Source organism: Camarhynchus parvulus, unplaced genomic scaffold (assembly GCF_901933205.1).
Source record: "Camarhynchus parvulus unplaced genomic scaffold, STF_HiC, whole genome shotgun sequence".
NCBI lineage: Eukaryota > Metazoa > Chordata > Aves > Passeriformes > Thraupidae > Camarhynchus > Camarhynchus parvulus.
This window is the reverse complement of record NW_022148545.1, coordinates 94,088-113,761: the sequence shown is the minus strand read 5'-3', so window position 1 is coordinate 113,761 and position 19,674 is coordinate 94,088. Positions and strand designations below refer to the sequence as shown.

Below are 19,674 nucleotides of genomic sequence, written 5' to 3'. Positions count from 1 at the left end.
GTCAGCACTGTGGATTTCCTCCCCGCCCCCCCCCTCCCCCCAGGACGTCACCACGAGGGGCGGAGCCACCCAACGATGATGTCACCGATCACTGCCAAGGCCCCGCCCCTTTCCCCTGATGATGTCACAGCGGGCTGGGCCCGCCCATGATGTCACACACACACGCCCCTCCTCCCCGATGACGTCACGCCTGCACCGAAGCCATAGCGGGGGGAGGGGAGCCCCCGAACCCCCCCGTGACCCCTCCGTGACCCCGTGACCTCCCCGTGACCCCACGTGCCTTAGAGCCCCGCCCACCGCCCCTCCCCCCCCCGGGGCCCGGCCCCTCCCGGGGGTGGGGGAGGGGCGGGGGGAGGGGAATAAAGTGACGTTTCCTGCCCCCCCCGCCTCCGATTTGGGGCCAGTTCGGGGGATTTTGGGTCTGGGGGGGCTTTGGGGAGGGAGGGGCTTTTTTGGGGGAGATTTTGGGGGTCTCGCGAGAGTTCTTGTGGGGGAATTTTGGGGGCCCCGCAAATCCCGCGCTCTGATTGGTCGCTCCACATGCCAATAACGCAAACCCCGCGCTCTGATTGGTCCCTCCACACGCTAATAACAAGTAGCCCCGCCTCCCGGAAATCCCGGTTATCTATTCCGGTTCACATTTTCCCATTGGCCGCCGCGCCCGCCAATCACCGCCGTTCAAACCGGCGGCCCCGCCCCTTTCCGCCAACCGTTACGGCGCAAACAAGGCGTCGAGGCCCCGCCCCCCGCTCCCTTCCCCTCACGAATCCGCCAATCAGCGCGCACAGCCCGCCTTTTCCCTCGCTGCTGATTGGCCGCCGCGCAAACCGCGCGGTGCTGATTGGTCGTCGCGCCGGTGGGCGGGGCCTGAGCGCGGCCGAGGTGATAAAGGCGGCGGCGCGGGCGGGGGGAGCCCTCAGCGCGGCGGGCGGGCGGCGGCGCCGGAGGAGGGACCGCGCTGCCGGGGGAGGGGACAGGGGGCGACCCCCGGCCTCCCCCCGCCCCAGGGGTCACCCCCACACCGCGGGGACCCCCGCACGAGCCGCGGGACACCCCCAGGGAGCCGCTTCCTGCTCGGGCCAGCCCGCACAGGCCGGGGCCCAGCCCGGCGCCATGGTGAGGCAGGCCCGGAGGGGGCTTTGAGGGGTCCTGGGAGGGTTTGGGGGGTCCCTGGTGGGATTTTGGGGCGGTCTGGGGGTCCCGGAGTGCGGTGAGGCCGCTCCGGGCCTGGTCCGGGGGCGTCCGGCCCGTGCAGGCCTCGGCCGGGCCCGGAGGGTTCCGAGGGGGTTTTGGGCGTCCTGAGGGAGTTGGGGAGATCCTGAGGGGATTTGTGGGGTTCTGAGGGTATTTGTGGGTTCCTGAGGGATTTTTGGGGGGTTCCGAGGGGGTTTTGGGCGTCCTGAGAGAGTTCGGGAGATTCTGAGGGGATTTGGGAGATCCTGAGGGGATTTGTGGGGTTCTGAGGGAGTTCGGGAGGTTCTGAGGGCATTTGTGGGTTCCTGAGGGATTTTTGGGGGGTTCTGAGGGGGTTTGGGCGTAATTTCGGGAGCTCTGTGGGAATCTGAGAAGATTTGGGGGATCCTGAGGGGATTTGGGGGATCCTGAGGGGATTTTGGGGGGATCCTGAGGGGATTCGGGTGGAATTTTGGGATCTCCGAGGGGATTTGGGGCGTTCTGAGGGGTTTTGGGTGGAGTTTGAGGAGTTTTGAAGGAATTTGGGCTTCGTGTGGGGAATTGAGGGGGATTCAGGAGGGAATTTGGGGGGAACTTTGAGATTTCGGGTTGATTTGGGGTGAATTCTGGGGAAATCCAGGCGATTTGGGGCTCTGTGAGGTCGGGGAGCTGCGGGGGGATTTTGGGGTGAATTTGGGCCTTTTTGAGGCCTTTTCACCCCGAATTTTTTGCATTTTTGTCCCCCCAGGAGCCCCGAGGCGGCGCCTGGCAGGTGAGTGAGGGCCTGGGGTGGGGAATGACCCCAAATTCGGGGTTTTTGGGGGCTTTTCCCCCAATAACCACCCCAGGAGGACCCTCCTGGCCCTGCTTTGGGGGTTTGGGGTGAATTTGAACATTTTGGGGTAATTCTGAGCTCTCTTTTTTGGGGGCTCCAATTTTCATCCTGCTCTGGTTTTATGGGGAGGGGGCGATGTTGGGGACCCCCCGTGGGTAAACCCCCGATTTTGGGGCTCCCTTTTCCTTTTTAACCAATTCCCCATGATTTTAACCAATTCCAGGCGATTTTAACATTCATGGGGGGTCCAATCTCTCATTTTTGGGCCGTTTTTTCTCATTTTCCCCCCAAGTCCGTCCCTTTTTGCCCCCCCGACCCCAAACGCCGAGAACCTGCCCCCCCACACCCCATTTTACCCCCCTGACCCCCATGTTTGCCCCCCCAGACCCCCATTTTGCCCCCCAGACCCCGATTTTTGCCCCCCCGACCCCGATTTTGCCCCCCGACCCCCTTTTTTTACCCCCTGACCCCGATTTTCCCCCCAGACCCCGATTTTGCCCCCCAGACCCCATTTTTACCCCCCAACCCCAGACCCCCCCTGATTTTACCCCCCCCCATTTTGACCCCCCCCATTTTACCCCCCCTGACCCCATTTTGCCCCCGCCCCCAGACCCCCAACGCCGAGAACCTGCCCCCCCAGACGCTGCGGCTGCTCTGCCGGGAGGTGTCGCTGCTGAGCGCCGACCCCCCCGACGGCATCAAGGTGTTCCCCAACGACGAGGACGTCACCGACCTGCAGGTGGCCATCGAGGGGCCAGGTACGGGGCCCAAAACAGCCCAAAAATACCCCAGAATATTCCCCAAAATATCCCCTAAAATATCCCAAAATACCCCTGTGAAACCTGGGGGCGTCACCGACCTGCAGGTGGCCATCGAGGGACCAGGTACGGGGCCCAAAACAGCCCAAAAATACCCCAAAAATGTCCCAAAATATCCCCAAAATATCCCAAAGTATGTGTGTCTGTGTTTGCCTGGGGGCCACCCCCCTGCAGGTGCCTTTTGGGGGTGGGGTTTTTGGGTGTAAAACGTTTGCCCAAAATACCCCAAAATGTCCCAAAATGTGCCCAAAACCCCCTATGCTGGTGGGTTTTTGGGTGTTTTTCGGGTGGGTTTTGGGTGTTTTTGTGATATTTTTTGCCGCATTCCTGTCCCAGAGGGCACCCCGTATGCTGGGTGTTTTTGGGGTGGGTTTTTGGGTATTTTTGGGCTGGGTTTTTGGGTGTTTTTGTGATGTTTTTTTGCATAATTATATACCCCAAAAGGGCACCCCATACAGCCAAAATTTTCGGTGTTTTCCGCTGGGTTTTTGGGTGTTTTTGTGATATTTTTGCCACGTTCCTGTCCCAGAGGGCACCCTGTATGCTGGGTGTTTTTGGGGTAGGTTTTTGGGTGTTTTTGGGGTGAGTTTTGGGGGTTTTTGTGATGTTTTGTGTTCCGTGTCCCAGAGAGCACCCCATACGCCGGGGTTTTTGGGTGTTTTTGGGGTGGGTTTTGGGTATTTTTGTGATATTTTTTTGTTGTATTCCTGTCCCCATGCGGTGGGTTCTCGGTATGCTTCGGGTGTTTTTGGGGGTGGGTTTTTGGGTGTTTTTGTGATATTTTTTGCCACGTTCCTGTCCCAGAGGGCACCCTGTATACTGGGTGTTTTTGGGGTGGGTTTTGGGTGTTTTTGGGCTGAGTTTTTGGGTGGTTTTGGGGTGAGTTTTTGGGTATTTTTGGGCTGGGTTTTTGGGGGTTTTTGTGATGTTTTTGCCATGTTTCTGCCCCAGAGGGCACCCCGTACACCGGGGGTTTTGGGTTGATTTTTGGGCTGGGTTTTTGGGGGTTTTTGTGATGTTTTTGCCATATTTCTGCCCCAGAGGGCACCCCATACACCGGGGGTTTTGGGCTGTTTTTGGGCTGGGTTTTGGGTGTTTTTGGGCTGGGTTTTGGGGGTTTTGTGATGTTTTTCCCATATTTCTGCCCCAGAGGGCACCCCGTACGCCGGGGGCCTGTTCCGCATGAAGCTCGTGCTGGGCAAGGATTTCCCGGCCGCCCCGCCCAAGGGATTCTTCCTGACCAAAATCTTCCACCCCAACGTGGGGCCCAGCGGCGAGATCTGCGTCAACGTGCTCAAGCGGGACTGGAGAGCCGAGCTGGGGCTGCGCCACGTGCTGCTGGTGATGGACTGGGAGGGACTGGGATATACTGGGATATACTGGGAATGGACTGGGAATGGACTGGGTTATACTGGGATGTACTGGGAATGGACTGGGTTATACTGGGTTAGACTGGGAATGGACTGGGAGGGACTGGGATAGACTGGGTCATAGTGGGATGGACTGGGAATGGACTGGGAGGGACTGGGAATGGACTGGGTTATACTGGGATATACTGGGAATGGACTGGAGAGCCGAGCTGGGGCTGCGCCACGTGCTGCTGATGATGGACTGGGATAGACTGGGAATGGACTGGGAATGGACAGGGTTATACTGGGATGGACTGGGAATGGATTGGGTTATATTGGGAATGCACTGGGTTATACTGGGAATGGACTGGAGAGCCGAGCTGGGGCTGCGCCACGTGCTGCTGGTGTATACTGGGACCGGACTGGGAATTGGATTGGACTGGATATACTGGGAAGGGCTGGGAATGGACTGGGAGCACTGGGGTTATAGCTGGGAATGGATTGGTATTGGGAGGCGGAGAGCGTGGGGCTGCGCCATGTGCTGCTGGTGCGCACTGGGAGCACTGGGATAGACTGGGAATGGACTGGGAGGGACTGGGATGGACTGGGATATACTGGGAATGGACTGGGTTATACTGGGATGGACTGGGTTATACTGGGACAGGGGCTGGGAATGGACTGGGAGGGAGTGGGAATGGGGACTGGGTTATGGACTGGGTTATACTGGGAATGGACTGGAGAGCCGAGCTGGGGCTGCGCCACATGCTGCTGGTGCGCACTGGGAATGGACTGGGATAACTGGGATATACTGGGAGGGAACTGGGAGCGGGGGTTTGGGGTGGGTTTGGGGCAGGTTTGGGGGGTTTGGGGCTTCTCAATAACTGTAGGGCTTCAATCGGGGTGGAAAAAGGTCGATTTTGGGCCGTTCTGGCGCAGAAACCGGCGGGATTTGGGGCAGTTTTTGGGGACACGTTTAACCCTTTTTCCCCCGGATTTTTTCGGGGCCCGTTTCTCTGTACCGCGCCCCCCCCCGACGCCCCCTCCCCATTTTCCCGTTGCCCCCCCAGACCATCAAATGCCTGCTGATCCAGCCCAACCCCGAGTCGGCGCTGAACGAGGAGGCGGCGCGGCTGCTGCTCGAGGACTTCGAACGCTTCGCGGCGCGCGCGCGCCTGCTCACCGACATCCACGCGCGCGGCCCCCCCCCCAGGGACCCCTCCCCAAACCGCGACCCCCCCCCGGGGCCCTCGGCCGCCCCCCCGGGCCCCCCCGACGGCCCCGTCCCCAAAAAGCACGCGGGGGACAGGAAGGCGCCCCCCAAGAAAAAGGGGGACAAGAAGCGCGCCCTGCGCCGGCTCTGAGACCCCAGACCCAATTCCGGGGTGGGGGGCGGGGGAGGGGGGGGGGAGACCCCCCCCAGGCTCGGTTTGAGGGTCCCGGACTCAATTGGGGGGGCTGAGAGAGACCCCAGACTCAATTGGGGGGGCTGAGAGACCCCGGGCTCGATTTTGGGGGTCCCAGGTTTAATTTGGGGATGGGGGAGACGCCCCGGACTTGATTTGGGATGGGGGGACTGAGACCCCAGACTCAGTTTGGGGGGAGGGGCTGACAGACCCCAGACTTGATTTCGGGGGCATATCTAAGACCCCAGACTCAATTTTGGGGGTCCCAGATTCAGTTGGGGGAGAGAGACCCCAGACTCAGTTTGGAGAGGGGGGATGAGACCCCAGACTTTATTTTGGGGGTCCCAGATTCAGTTGGGGGGAGAGAGACCCCAGACTCAATTTGGTATGGGGGGATGAGACCCCAGACTCAATTTTGGGGGTCCCAGATTCAGTTGGGGGGAGAGAGACCCCAGACTCAGTTTGGAGAGGGGGGATGAGACCCCAGACTTTATTTTGGGGGTCCCAGATTCAGTTGGGGGAGAGAGAGACCCCAGACTCAATTTGTTATGGGGGGGATGAGACCCCAGACTCTTTTGGGGTCCCAGATTCAGTTGCGGGGAGAGAAGAGAGACCCCAGACTCAGTTTGGAGAGGGGGGATGAGACCCCAGACTTTATTTTGGGGGTCCCAGATTCAGTTGGGGGAAGAGAGACCCCAGACTCAATTTGGAGGGGGAATGAGACCCCAGACTTTATTTTGGGGGTCCCAGATTCAGTTGCAGGGGGGAGAAGAGAGACCCCAGACTCAATTTGGAGGGGGAATGAGACCCCAGACTTTATTTTGGGGGTCCCAGATTCAGTTGCAGGGGGGAGAAGAGAGACCCCAGACTCAATTTGGGGGGGTCCCATAGTCCCAAAGCACCCCCAGACTCATTTTGGGGTCCCAGACTGAATTCAGGGGTCCCGATCCTCCCCCAGACTCAATTTAGGGGTCCTGATGCCCCCAGACCCATTTTGGGAACCCCAACCCCCCTTTTGGCCCCCCCCGGAGCCCCCAGACCCATTTTGGGGGGTGGGGGAGGGGATTTTGGGGGGCGGGGGGGGCGGGGCCGCCCCTCCCCCGCTTTAAGTTATTTTAAGTTATGTGGGAAAAGCCCCAAAAAGGCGAAAAGCGCCCCCAAAAAATTCCCCCCGAAAATCCCATTAAAGGCTTGGTTTTGTAACAGAGCTGCGTGCGGGGCGGGGGCGGGGCGGGGGCACCTGGGCACACCTGGGGATGGAACTGGGGATGGACAGAGCACAACTGGGCACACCTGGATGGGACCTGGGCACAACTGGGAACACCTGGGGATGGACAGAGCACAACTGGGCACACCTGGATGGGACCTGGGCACACCTGGGAACACCTGGGGATGGACAGAGCCCACCCGGGGGCACCTGGGCACACCTGGGCACACCTGGGGATGGAACTGGGGATGGACAGAGCACAACTGGGCACACCTGGGTGGGACCTGGGGATGGACAGAGCACAACTGGGCACACCTGGGCACACCTGGGGATGGACAGAGCACAACTGGGCACACCTGGGTGGGACCTGGGGATGGACAGAGCACAACTGGGCACACCTGGGCACACCTGGGGATGGACAGAGCACAACTGGGCACACCTGGGAACACTGGGGATGGACAGAGCACAACTGGGCACACCTGGGTGGGACCTGGGCACAACTGGGAACACCTGGGGATGGACAGAGCCCACCCGGGGGCACCTGGGCACACCTGGGCACACCTGGGGATGGAACTGGGGATGGACAGAGCACAACTGGGCACACCTGGGTGGGACCTGGGCACACCTGGGAACACCTGGGTGGGACCTGGGGATGGACAGAGCCCACCCGGGGGCACCTGGGCACACCTGGCCTTGGTCAGAGCACACCTGGGCACACCTGGGGATGGACAGAGCACACATGGGTGGGACCTGGGAACACCTGGATGTGTCAGGGGAGCATCTGGGCACACCTGGGAACACCTGGGGATGGACAGAGCACAACTGGGCACACCTGGATGGGACCTGGGCACAACTGGGAACACCTGGGGATGGAACTGGGGATGGACAGAGCACAACTGGGAACACCTCAGCACACCTGGGGATCGACCTGGGGATGGATCTGGGGACACCTGGGCACTCCTGGCCTTGGTCAGAGCACACCTGGGAACACCTGGATGTGTCAGGGGAGCATCTGGGCACACCTGGGAACACCTGGGGATGGAACTGGGCACGACTGGGAACACCTGGACAGGATCTGGACACACCTGGGCACACTCAGGCCCTACCTGGGCACACCTGGGAACACCTGGGGATGGAACTGGGCACGACTGGGAACACCTGGGCACACCTGGATGTGTCAGGGGAGCACCTGGGCACACCTGGGGGCACCTGGGGATGGACAGAGCTCACCTGGGGATTGACCTGGGCACACCTGGATGTGTCAGGGGCACACCTGGGGGCACCTGGGCACACCTGGCCTTGGCCAGAGCACATCTGGGCACACCTGGATGTGTCAGGGGAGCACCTGGGCACACCTGGGTAGTCCCAGAGCTTACCTGGGACACACCTGGACCCGCCCTGAGCACACCTGGGCGCATCTGGGCACACTCAGGCCTTACCTGGGCTCACCTGTGCTCACCTGAGCACACCTGGGCACCTCGTTGGGCTCACCCAGGCCCTCCCGGCACACCTGGGCCCCTGGGCTCACCTGGGCTCACCCAGGCCCTACCCCGGCACACCTGGGCACACCTGGGCTCACCTGGGCACACTCAGGCCCTACCCGGGCACACCTGGGCACACCTGGGCTCACCTGGGCACACTCAGGCCCTACCCGGGCACACCTGGGCTCACCTGTGCTCACCTGGGCACACCTGGGCTCACCTGGGCTCACCCGGGCACACCTGGGCACACCTGGGCTCACCTGGGCTCACCCGGGCACACTCAGGCCCTACCCGGGCACACCTGGGCTCACCTGTGCTCACCTGGGCACACCTGGGCTCACCTGTGCTCACCTGGGCACACTCAGGCCCTACCCGGGCACACCTGGGCTCACCTGGGCTCACCTGGGCCACTCAGGCCCTACCCGGGCACACCTGGGCTCACCTGGGCTCACCTGGCACACCTGGCTCACCTTGCTCACCTGGGCACTCAGGCCCCCCGGGACACCTGGGCAACCTGGGCTCACCGACACTCAGGCTACCCGGGCACACCTGGGCTCACCTGTGCTCACCGAACCTGGGCCCTGTGCTCACCTGGGCACACTCAGGCCCTACCACACCTGGGCTCACCTGTCACCGGACACCCCCGGGCACACCTGGGCTCACCTGGGCTCACCTGGGCTCACCTGGGCTCTCCTCCCCCCCGCTCTCCCACCCCCCCGTTCCCGCCCCTCCCCCCTCCTTACACCCCCCCCCAGCCCGTGATTAATTAACCCCGACGTTAATGAGGCTTTAATGACCCCTCCCCCCTCCCTCCCCTCCCCCGCGCCATCTGCCGCCCCCGGGGGGGGAGGGGAGGCACGTGCGGGGGGGGAGGGGCGAACCCCGGGGGGGTTTGGGGTCAGTTTGGGGAGATTTGGGTCAATTTGGGGAATTTTGGGGAGATTTTGGGGGGGGCCGGGAATGGGGGGTGGGGGGAGGGGGAATTTTGGGTTAATTTGGGGGATTTTGGGGTTAATTCCGGGGGTCCGGGATTGGGGGGTGGGGGAGGAGGGGGAATTTTAGGGTAAATTTGGGAAATTTTGGGGAGATTTTTGGGGGGTCAGGTGAGGCGGGGGGAGGAGGAATTTTGGGATAATTTGGGGAGATTTGGGATGGGAAAGAAGGGGGATTTTTGGGTTAATTTGGGGAGGGGTTTAGGGGGGTGGGGGGAGTTTGGGTTAATTTGGAGAATTTTGGAGAATTTTGGAGGGATTTTGGGGGGGGTCCGTGGAGCGGGGCAGGAGGGGAATTCGGGAATAATTTGGGGGGTCCGGGGAAGGAGATTTTTGGGGTTAATTTGGGGCATTTCTGGGGTGAGGGGGAGGAGATTTTGGGGCATTTTTTTGTGGGGTTAATTCGGGGGATTTTGGGTCAATTTGGGGCATTTTTTGTGGGGTTAATTCGGGGGATTTTGGGGTCAATTTGGGGCATTTTTTGTGGGGTTAATTCGGGGGATTTTGGGTCAATTTGGGGCATTTTTGGTGGGGTTAATTCGGGGGATTTTGGGGTTACTTTGGAGCATTTTTGTGGGTTAATTCGGAGGATTTTGGGGTCAATTTGGGGTATTTTTGTGGGGTTCATTTGGGGCATTTTTGGGTCAATTTGTGCCGTTTCGGGGAGTTCCCCGCCCCCAGCCCCGGTGTGTGTTGGGGGTGGGGGGGGTTGGGCGCTGCCCCTCCCCCCCCCACGTGCCCCCCCCCTCCCCCCCCGCTAAGCCGGGATCACCTTCATCCCCTCCCCCCCAAATCCCCCCAAATCCCCCTGATAAAGGCGGCAGCGGGGCCGGGCCCGCAGAGGAGCCTTCGTCACCCTCCTCATCCTCACCCTCCTCATCCTCGGGCTCGGCCGCGGCTCCGGAACCTTCCAGTAAGGACCCCCCGGGGGAGCCTTCCTCCCCCTCCCCCTCCTCATCCTCATCCTCCTCGGGCTCTGGAACTTTCTCCGTCTCCTTCCTCACCTCCTCCTCGGGGCCTTCGGCCTCATTGCTGCGTCCGGGATCCTCCTCCTCATCCTCGCGTCTGGGGGTTCGGGATCTTCCTCCTCCTCCTCCCCTCCTCCTGGTTTTGGGGTTCAGGATCTTCTTCAGCCTCGTGGTTCTTCCCATCCGGGACCTTCCTCATCCTCATCCTCATCGCTTGGGTGTGAGATTTTCTTCAGCCTCGCTTCCGGCCGCCTGGGATCTTCCTCCTCCTCCTTTCGGGGGTCCAGGACCTTCCTCATCCTCGTTCCTCGGAGCTCCGGGACCTTCCTCAACCTTCCTCCTCCTCCTCCTCCTCCTCCTCATCCTCCTGCTCCTGCTCCTGCTCCCGGCATCCCGGACCTTCCTCTTCCTCCCCATTCCAGGATCCAGAACCTTCCTCATCCTCCTTCCAGGACCCAAAGCCTTCCTCTTCCCCCAAATTCCGCTACCCAGAACCTTCCTCTTCCTCGCCATTTAAGGATTCAGAATCTTCCTCCTCCTCCTCCTCATTCTGGGACCCAGAACTTTCATTTCCCCTCAATTTCAGGACCCAGAACCTTCCTCATCCTCATTTTGTGACCCAGAACCTTCATTTTCCCCCAAATCCCAGGACCCAAAAATTCCCTTTTCCCCCATTTTCGGTGCCCAACTCCTCTCACCCTTTTCTCTCCCCCAGGCTCTTCCTCCTCCTCCTCCTCCTCCTCCTCCTCTTCCTCCTCCTCCTCCTCCTCCTCATCATCATCATCATTCCAGGACCCAGAACCTTCATTTCCCCTAAATCCCAGGACCCAAAATTTCCCTTTTCCCCCCAATTTCGGTGCCCAACCCCTCTCACCGCTTTTCTCTCTCCCCAGGCTCTTCCTCCTCCTCCTCCTCCTCCTCCTCATTACAGGACCCAGAACCTTCTTCTTCCCCCCCATATTTTGTGACCCAGAACCTTCATTCCCCCTAAATTCCCGGACCCAAAAATTCCCTTTTCCCCCCAATTTCGGTGGCCAACCCCTCTCACTCTTTTCTCTCTCCCCCCAGGCTCTTCCTCCTCCTCCTCCTCTTCCTCCTCCCCCGGGACCCAGAACCTTCATTTCCCCTCCGACAAAATCTTTCCCCAAATTACCAACCTCTGTCACCCTTTTCTCCCCCAGGCTCTTCCTCCTCCTCCTCCTCCTCCTCCTCCTCTCCTCCTCCATTTCAGGACCCAGAACCTTCATTTCCCCAAATCAGACCCAAAATTTTTCCCAGATTTGATACTCAACCCCCTCACCGTTTTTTCCCCATTTTTCGGCCATGGGCAACGCCAAGAGCGGGGCTCTGTCCCGGGAGGTGCTCGAGGACCTCAAGACGAGCACGCGCTACTCCGAGGAGGAGCTCTGCCGCTGGTGGCGCGGGGAACGCACGCGTTTTTGGGGTTACTGGGGCGTTTTTGGGGTTACTGGGGCGTTTTGGGGGTCATTGGGGCGTTTTGGGGTTACTGGGGCGTTTTGGGGGTTCTGGGGGCGTTTTTGGGGTCATTGGGGCGTTTTGGGGGTCATTGGGGCGTTTTTGGGGTTACTGGGGCGTTTTGGGGGTTCTGGGGGCGTTTTGGGGTTATTGGGGCGTTTTGGGGTTATTGGGGCTTTTTGGGGTTATTGGGGCGTTTTTGGGGTTATTGGGGCGTTTTAGGGGTTATTGGGGCCTTTTAGGGGTTATTAGGGCGTTCTTGGGGTTATTGGGGCATTTTGGGGGTTATGAGGGCGTTTTTGGGGTTATTGGGGTTTTTAGGGGTTATTGGGGATTTTTAAAATTTTTTTAAAAATTTTTTAGGTTTTTTTTGGTTTTTTCAGGGATTATTTTGGGTTTTGTGGGGTTGTGTTTCGGGGGTTCCGTTTAGATGTAATGTAATGTAATGTGTATAATGTAATATAATTTAATATAATAATGTAATATAATTTGATGTAAAACAGTATAGAATTAAATAGCAGAATATAATATAGTGTATAGAATAATAAAGTGATATAGTAAATAGATTAAACTTTATATATTTAGTAGAATAAAGTATATAAAGTACGTAGTATAAAATAATATAGTAGAATATAATATAGTGTGTCGAATAATAAAGTGATATAGTAAATAGATTTACACTTTATACACTTAGTAGAATAAAGTATATAAAGCGCGTGGTATAGAATAATTTAGTCCAATAAAGCAATATAGCACAGAATAATAGAGTATCACAAATAGTACGGATAAGACAGTATAACAAATTATATAAATTTACATAACATTTATACAAATAAATTAAATAACAATTAGAAAAAGCGGTTAATTAGCCTTCTAATGAGATGAGTCAGGCGACAGTGACGAGGTTCTGGGCAGTGAGAGTTGGGCAGGTTCGGTTTGGATTTAATATAATGTCATTAACATAGTATAATATAATGTAATAGATAGAATAATAGAGTATAAAATATAGTGCAATAAGTTAATATAGCATAATGTAATATAACATATAGAATAACATGGTGTAGTATGGTAATATAGTACAGTAAGTTAATACAGTGTAGAATAATCCTGTATAATAATTAGTATAAATAATAGAGTAGAATAAATTATATAAATCTAGATTAAAAAATAATAATAGAAGGTAATTAATTACCCTAATAATATACTACTAATAATACAAATTGCGCTAATACTAATAATATACTACTAATAATACGAATGACACTAATACTAATAATATACTACTAATAACGCTAGTACTAATAATATACTGCTAATAATACGAATAACACTAATACTAATAATATACTACCAATAACACTAACATCAATAATACTAATAAATAATAGTAATAATAATAGCAATAATAATAGCAACAACAATATTAATATCATTATTAATAGTAATTATATTAATAGTAATAATACTAATAATACTATTACTAGTAATAGCAATAGTAATAACGATAATAATGATAATGATAATAATGATAATATAATAATAATTGTAGTAGTAGTAATAATGATAATAATGATAATAATGATAATGATAATGATAAAATAATAATAATAATAATAGTAGTAGTAATAATGATAATAATTAGAATAATAATAATGATAGTGATAATAATGATAATGATAAAATAATAATAATAATAATAATAATAATAATAATAATAATAATAATAATTTTTTCTGTTGTTGTGGGTGCAGGTACAGAGCTTCAGCAGTAGTGCCCGAAGGCATCACCCCGCAGTTCGAGATGATATAATGAATGATAACATAATAATAATAATAATAATCAGGACACCAACAGGACGTACGCCGATAACCGAGTACATAATCGCTGACCTCACCTGGTCGCAAAACGCACCTCAAGCTCGAGTGGGCCTTCTCCTGCTAAAACAGGAATAGCGGAGGTCAGCAAGAGCGAGGTGCTGGAGATCATCACGGTGAGAGAATCCAGAATTTGGGGTGAGAAATGTGAGATTTGGGGTTTGGGATGCAGGAACGGCGAGGTCAGCAAGAGCGAGGTGCTGGAGATCATCACGGTGAGAGAATCCAGAATTTGGGGTGAGAAATGTGAGATTTGGGGTTTGAGATGCAGGAACAGGGAGGTCAGCAAGGGCGAGGTGCTGGACATCATCACGGTGAGGTTTGGGGTGAGAAATGGCAGATTTGGGGTTTGGAAAGCAGGAGTGAGGTGCTGGAGATCATCACGGTGAGATTTGGGGTGAGAAATGGCAGATTTGGGGTTTGGGATGCAGGAACGGCGAGGTCAGCAAGGGCGAGGTGCTGGACATCATCACGGTGAGAGAATCCAGAATTTGGGGTGAGAAATGTGAGATTTGGGGTTTGAGATGCAGGAACAGGGAGGTCAGCAAGAGCGAGGTGCTGGAGATCATCACGGTGAGAGAATCCAGAATTTGGGGTGAGAAATGTGAGATTTGGGGTTTGAGATGCAGGAACAGGGAGGTCAGCAAGAGCGAGGTGCTGAGATCATCACGGTGAGAGAATCCAGAATTTGGGGTGAGAAATGTGAGATTTGGGGTTTGAGATGCAGGAACAGGGAGGTCAGCAAGGGCGAGGTGCTGGACATCATCACGGTGAGGTTTGGGGTGAGAAATGGCAGATTTGGGGTTTGGAAAGCAGGAGTGAGGTGCTGGAGATCATCACGGTGAGATTTGGGGTGAGAAATGTGAGATTTGGGGACAGGAAATGTGAGATTTGGGATTTGGAGGTGAGAACATCACGGTGAGAGAATTTGGGGAGAAGAATTGGGTGAGAAATGTGAGATTTGGGGTTGGGATGGGACAGGGAGCAGCAGCGAGGTGCTGGAGATCATCACGGTGAGATTTGGGGTGACAAATGGCAGATTTGGGGTGAGAAATTTGGGGTTTGGGATGCAGGAACAGCGAGGTGCTGGACATCATACGTAGGTTTGGGTGAGAATGGTTTGGGTTGAAGCGGAGTGAGTGCTGGAGATCATCACGGTGAGAGAATCCAGAATTTGGGGTCAGAAACGGCAGATTTGGGAACAGGAAATGTGAGATTTGGGATGCAGGAACAGCAAGGTGGTGGAGATTATCACGGTGAGATTTGGGGTGAGAAATGTGAGATTTGGGGTTTGGGATGCGGACAGGGGTTTCGGGGCGAGATTCTGGGAGATTTGGGGGATATTTTGGGGATATTTGGGGTGAGAAATATTTGGGGTGAAGTTTGGGGATGTTGCTGGGATCGAATTTTGGCGGATGTGTGGGCGGATATTTTCGGGATATTTTGGGGAGAAATGTGAGATTTGGGGTGAGAAATGTGAGATTTGGGGTTTGGAAGCAGGTGTTGCGGAGATCATTTCGGGGAGGTAACGGGTTTGGGGAGAAACGGCAGATTTGGGAACATTTTGGGATATTTTGGGGACGCTCATTTTGAGAGGATATTTGGGTTTGAGGTTTGGTTTTTTGGGGATATTTTGGGATTTGGGGATATTTTGGGGATATTCTGGGATATTTTGGGGATATTTTGGGGATGTTCTGGGGATATTTTGGGGATGTTTTGGGGATATTTTGGGATATTTTGGGATATTTTGGGGATATTTTGGGATATTTTGGGGATGTTTTGGGGATATTTTGGGGATGTTTTGGGGATATTTTGGGATATTTTGGGATGTTTTGGGGATATTTTGGGATATTTTGGGATATTTTGGGGATATTTTGGGGATATTTGGGGATATTTTGTGATATTTTGGGGATGTTTTGGGGATATTTTGGGGACCGCCTCACCCCAGGGGAATTTTGGATCGGGGAGTTCCCTCTGGGATGTGGGGGAGGGGCTCTGCCGCCCCCGCCCCTCCCCCCCCCGTGTCCCCAATTACCGCGGGGTGGGGGAGGGGCGCTAATTGGCTTTGCCCCTCCCCCCCCTCCCGATCCCGGATTTTCCATCTCGGATGGAAAAAACCCCGGGGGGGGGGGGGCGGGGGGAGGGGCGGGGTTAGCCCATCCCCCACGGCCGAGCGGGGCCGGGTTTGGGGTCCCCGGCGCCGATTTTGCGGTCCCCGGTGCGGTTTTTGGGGTCCCGGGTGGTCCCTGATGGGTTTTGGGGTCCCCAGGTAAATTTTGGGGTCTCCAGACTAATTTTGGGATCCCCAGGGCTGTTTTGGGGTCCCTGATGATTTGTGGTGCCATATTTGGGGTCCCCAGGCCATTTTTGGGGTCCCTGACGGTTTTTGGGGTGCCGTTTTTGGGGTTTTGGGGTCCCTGAGTGTTTTTGGTGCCGTTTTGGGGTCCCCAGGCCATTTTTGGGGTCCCTGAGGCTTTTTGGTGCCGTTTTTGGGGTCCCCGATGATTTTTGGTGCCGTTTTCGGGGTCCCCAGGCCATTTTTGGGGTCCCCGATGATTTTTGGTGCCGTTTTCGGGGTCCCCAGGCCATTTTTGGGGTCCCCAGGCCATTTTTGGGGTCCCTGATGATTTGTGGTGTCATTTTTGGGGTCCCCAGGCCATTTTTGGGGTCCCTGATGGTTTTTGGTGCCGTTTTGGGGTCCCCAGGCCATTTTCAAGATGATCCCGGCCGAGGAGCAGAAACTGCTGCCCGAGGACGAGAACAGCCCCCAGAAACGCGCCGACAAGCTCTGGGCCTTCTTCAACAAGGGCGAGAACGGTGCGCGCACAAAAACCCCAAAACCCCACCCCCAAAAACCCGAATCCCCCAAAAACCGGAATCGCCCCAAAAAAACCCGGAATCACCCCCAAAAATAACCAGAATCGCCCCAAAAATACCCGGAATCACCCCAAAAATACCCGAGATCACCCCAAAAATACCCGGAATCACCCCAAAAAACCCGGAATCACCCCAAAAATACGCGGAATCGCCCCAAAAATACCCGAGATCACCCAAAATACCCGAGATACCCAAAACCCCGAATCGCCCCAAAATCCCCGAATCACCAAAAATACCCGAATACCCAACAGACCCAAAATCCCAATCACCAAAAATACCCGAGATCACCCCAAAAAACCCCGAATCACCCAAAAATACCCGAGATCACCCCAAAATACCCGAGATCACCCAAAAATCCCCGGAATCGCCCCAAAAATACCCGAGATCACCCAAAAATACCCGAAATCATCCAAAAAAACCCAAAATCACCCAAAAATACCCGAAATCACCCAAAAATACCCGAGATCACCCAAAAATACCCGAGATCACCCCAAAAATCCCCGGAATCGCCCCAAAAATACCCAAAATCACCCAAAAAATACCCGGAATCACCCCGGAATCCCCGAAATCACGCCAGAAATCCCTGAAATCACCCCGGAATCCCCCCAAAAACCCCAAATTATCCCAGAATGCCCCCAAAAAGCCCCGAAATCACCTTGAATACCCCCAAAACCCCCAGAATTACCCCGGAATCCCTCCAAAAACCCCAAAACCACCCAAAATCACCCCAGAGTCCCCCCAACTCCCCCCAAAACACCGGAATCCTCCCAAAAATCCCCGGAATCCCCCCAGAAACCCAAAATCCCCCCGGAATCCCCAAAATCCCCCCAAAACCCCCAAAATCACCCGGAATCCCCCCAAAACTCCCCGGGACCCCCAAAACCCCCAAACCGCCCCAAATCTCCCCCGAATTCGGGAGCCCAAATCCCAAATCCCGAATTTGGGGCCCCGACCCCAAATCCCCTTTTCCCCCCCTTTTTTGACCCTCCTGACCCAAAATTGCCGTTTTTTGCCCCAAACCCAAAATCGCTGCTTTTTAACCCGAACCCGCCGTTTTTAACCCCAAATCCAAACCTGCCATTTTTAACCCAGAATCACATTTTTAAATCCCAAAATCACAGTTATTAACCCAAAATTGCCATTTTTAACCCCAAATCACCGTTTTTAACCCAGAATTGCCGGGGTTTAACCCAAATTTGACATTTTTAAACCCAAAATTGCCATTTTTAACCCAAAAATCACTGGTTTGTTTCCCCAAAATCGCCATTGTAAAACCCAAAATCGACATTTTTTAACCCAATCCACAAAATCCCATTTTTTAACCCAAAATTGCAGTTTTTAATCCAAAATCACCGTTTTTTGACCCAAAATTGCCATTTTAACCCCAAATCACCATTTTAAAACCCAAAATCACAGTTGTAACGCAAAATTGCCCTTTTTAACCCAAAATCACCGTTTTGTTTCCCCAAAGTCGCCATTTTAAAACCCAAAATCGCTGTTTTTTAACCCAATCCCGAAATCACCGTTTTTTAACCCAAAATTGCCATTTTTTAACCCAATCCACAAATTCCCATTTTTTAACCCAAAATTGCCGTTTTTAACCCCACATCACCATTTTTTAACCCAAAATCACCATTTTAAACACAAAATCCCCGTTTTTCAACCCAATCCCAAAATGACCATTTTTTAACCCAAAATCACCGTTTTTTCCCCCAAAATCACCACTTTAAAACCCAAAATCACCACTTCCCCCCCCAAAATTGCCATTTCAAACCCAAATTCACCGTTTTTCAACCCAAAATCGCCGCTTTAAAACCCAAAATTGCCGTTTTTTAACCCGACCCCGAAATCGCCGTTTTTTGACCCGAACTTTGCGTTTCTGGCCGCAGACAAGATCGCCGAGGCCGAGTTCATCGAGGGCGTGATGAAGAACGACGCCATCATGCGCCTGATCCAGTACGAGCCCAAAAAGTGAAACCCAAAATCCCCGAAAATCCCCCCAGAAAAACCCCAAAATCCCCCAAAAGAATAAAAAATAAAAAATCCCCCAAATCCCCAAAGGCGGGAGGGGGGGGAGGGGCAATAAAGAGAATCCCCCCCGAAATGTGCGGCTGCTTTGGGGGGAAATCGCGGGATTTTGGGGAAAAATGGGATTTTTAGAGAGGGGAAAAAAAGAGGAGTTTTTTTGGGGGAAAAAAGTTGTTTTTTTTTTTTTTTTTAAAAAGCATTTTTAGAGGAATAAAAAGGAGGTTTTTAGGGAAATAAATTGATTTTTTGAGGGTTAAAAAAGGGTTTTACGGGAAAAAAAGGGGTTTGGGGAAGGAACAGTTTGAAAAGTGTAAAAAAAAGAATTTTTGGAGAATAAAAGGTTTTTAGAGGGGAAAAAAGGGGTTTTGGGAAAAGGGTTTTTAGAGGGAAGAAAAGGTTTTTTTGGGAAAAAAAGGGATTTTTAGGGGGGAAAAGAAGGGGAAGTTTTGGGGAAGAAAAGGATTTTCTCAGGGGGTATTTTTGGGCATTTTTGGTGCTTTTTCAAGGTTTTTTGGGTTTTTTCAGGTTTTTTGGGGCGGTTTCAGGGTTTTTCTCGGGGTGGTTTTGGGGTTTTTTTCTGGTTTTTTGGGGGGCATTTTTATGGCTTTTTTTGGGGCGGTTTCAGGTCATTCTCAGGGGTTTTTGGGGCATTTTTTGGGTTTTTCTCGGGGTTTTCTTTTGGGTGGTTTCGGGGTTTTTCTGGGCGTGTTTTTGGGGCATTTTTGGTTTTTTTTTCAGTTTTTATTTTTGGGATTTTTATGAGTGGTTTTGGCGTTTTGCGTTTTTTATTTTTTAAATATTTTTCTCATTTTTTGGGGTTTTTCTTGGGCGGTGTTGGGGAATTTCTCGAGGTTTTTTTGGGGCATTTTTAGGGGTTTTCTCCGGTGGTTTTGGGGTGTTTTTCTGGGTTTTTTCAGGGCATTTTTTTGGGGCCATTTCAGGGTTTTTCGGGGCATTTTTGGGATTTTTCTCGGGTTTTTTGGGGGGCGATTTCAGGGTTTTTCTTGGGGTTTTTCAGGGCGGTTTTGGGTTTTTCTCGGGGTTTTTTTGGGGAGAGTTTTCGGGTTTTTCTTAGGTTTTTTGGAGGCATTTTCAGGGTTTTTGGGGCATTTTTATGGCGTTATTTTTCGGGCGGTTTTGGGGTTTTTCTCGGGGCGTTTTTGGGGCCGTTTCAGGGTTTTTCTCTGCGTTTT

At 53.5% G+C, this 19,674-nt stretch overlaps 2 protein-coding genes across 3 annotated transcripts; both read left to right on the top strand.

Moving 5' to 3' along the window:
• The first annotated feature begins 928 nt into the window (after positions 1 to 928).
• UBE2S (ubiquitin conjugating enzyme E2 S) lies at positions 929 to 6,785 on the top strand. 2 transcript variants are annotated; one of them, XM_030970659.1, is made up of 5 exons: positions 929 to 1,116; positions 1,922 to 1,945; positions 2,649 to 2,766; positions 3,977 to 4,167; positions 5,243 to 6,785. In XM_030970659.1, the coding sequence occupies exons 1-5, from the start codon at positions 1,114 to 1,116 to the stop codon at positions 5,534 to 5,536; spliced, it is 630 nt and encodes a 209-aa protein (XP_030826519.1). In that variant the 5' UTR covers positions 929 to 1,113; the 3' UTR covers positions 5,537 to 6,785. The 2 variants fall into 2 exon arrangements, with proteins under 2 accessions (XP_030826519.1, XP_030826518.1); XM_030970658.1 differs by having other exon boundaries at positions 2,619 to 2,766.
• A 4,764-nt stretch (positions 6,786 to 11,549) lies between these two features.
• On the top strand, positions 11,550 to 18,498 carry LOC115916912 (visinin-like). The gene is made up of 5 exons (XM_030970644.1): positions 11,550 to 11,670; positions 13,582 to 13,642; positions 13,725 to 13,791; positions 16,282 to 16,393; positions 18,343 to 18,498. Exons 1-5 carry the CDS (start codon positions 11,550 to 11,552, stop codon positions 18,426 to 18,428), a joined length of 447 nt encoding a protein of 148 aa, XP_030826504.1. The 3' UTR covers positions 18,429 to 18,498.
• Positions 18,499 to 19,674: the final 1,176 nt, after the last annotated feature.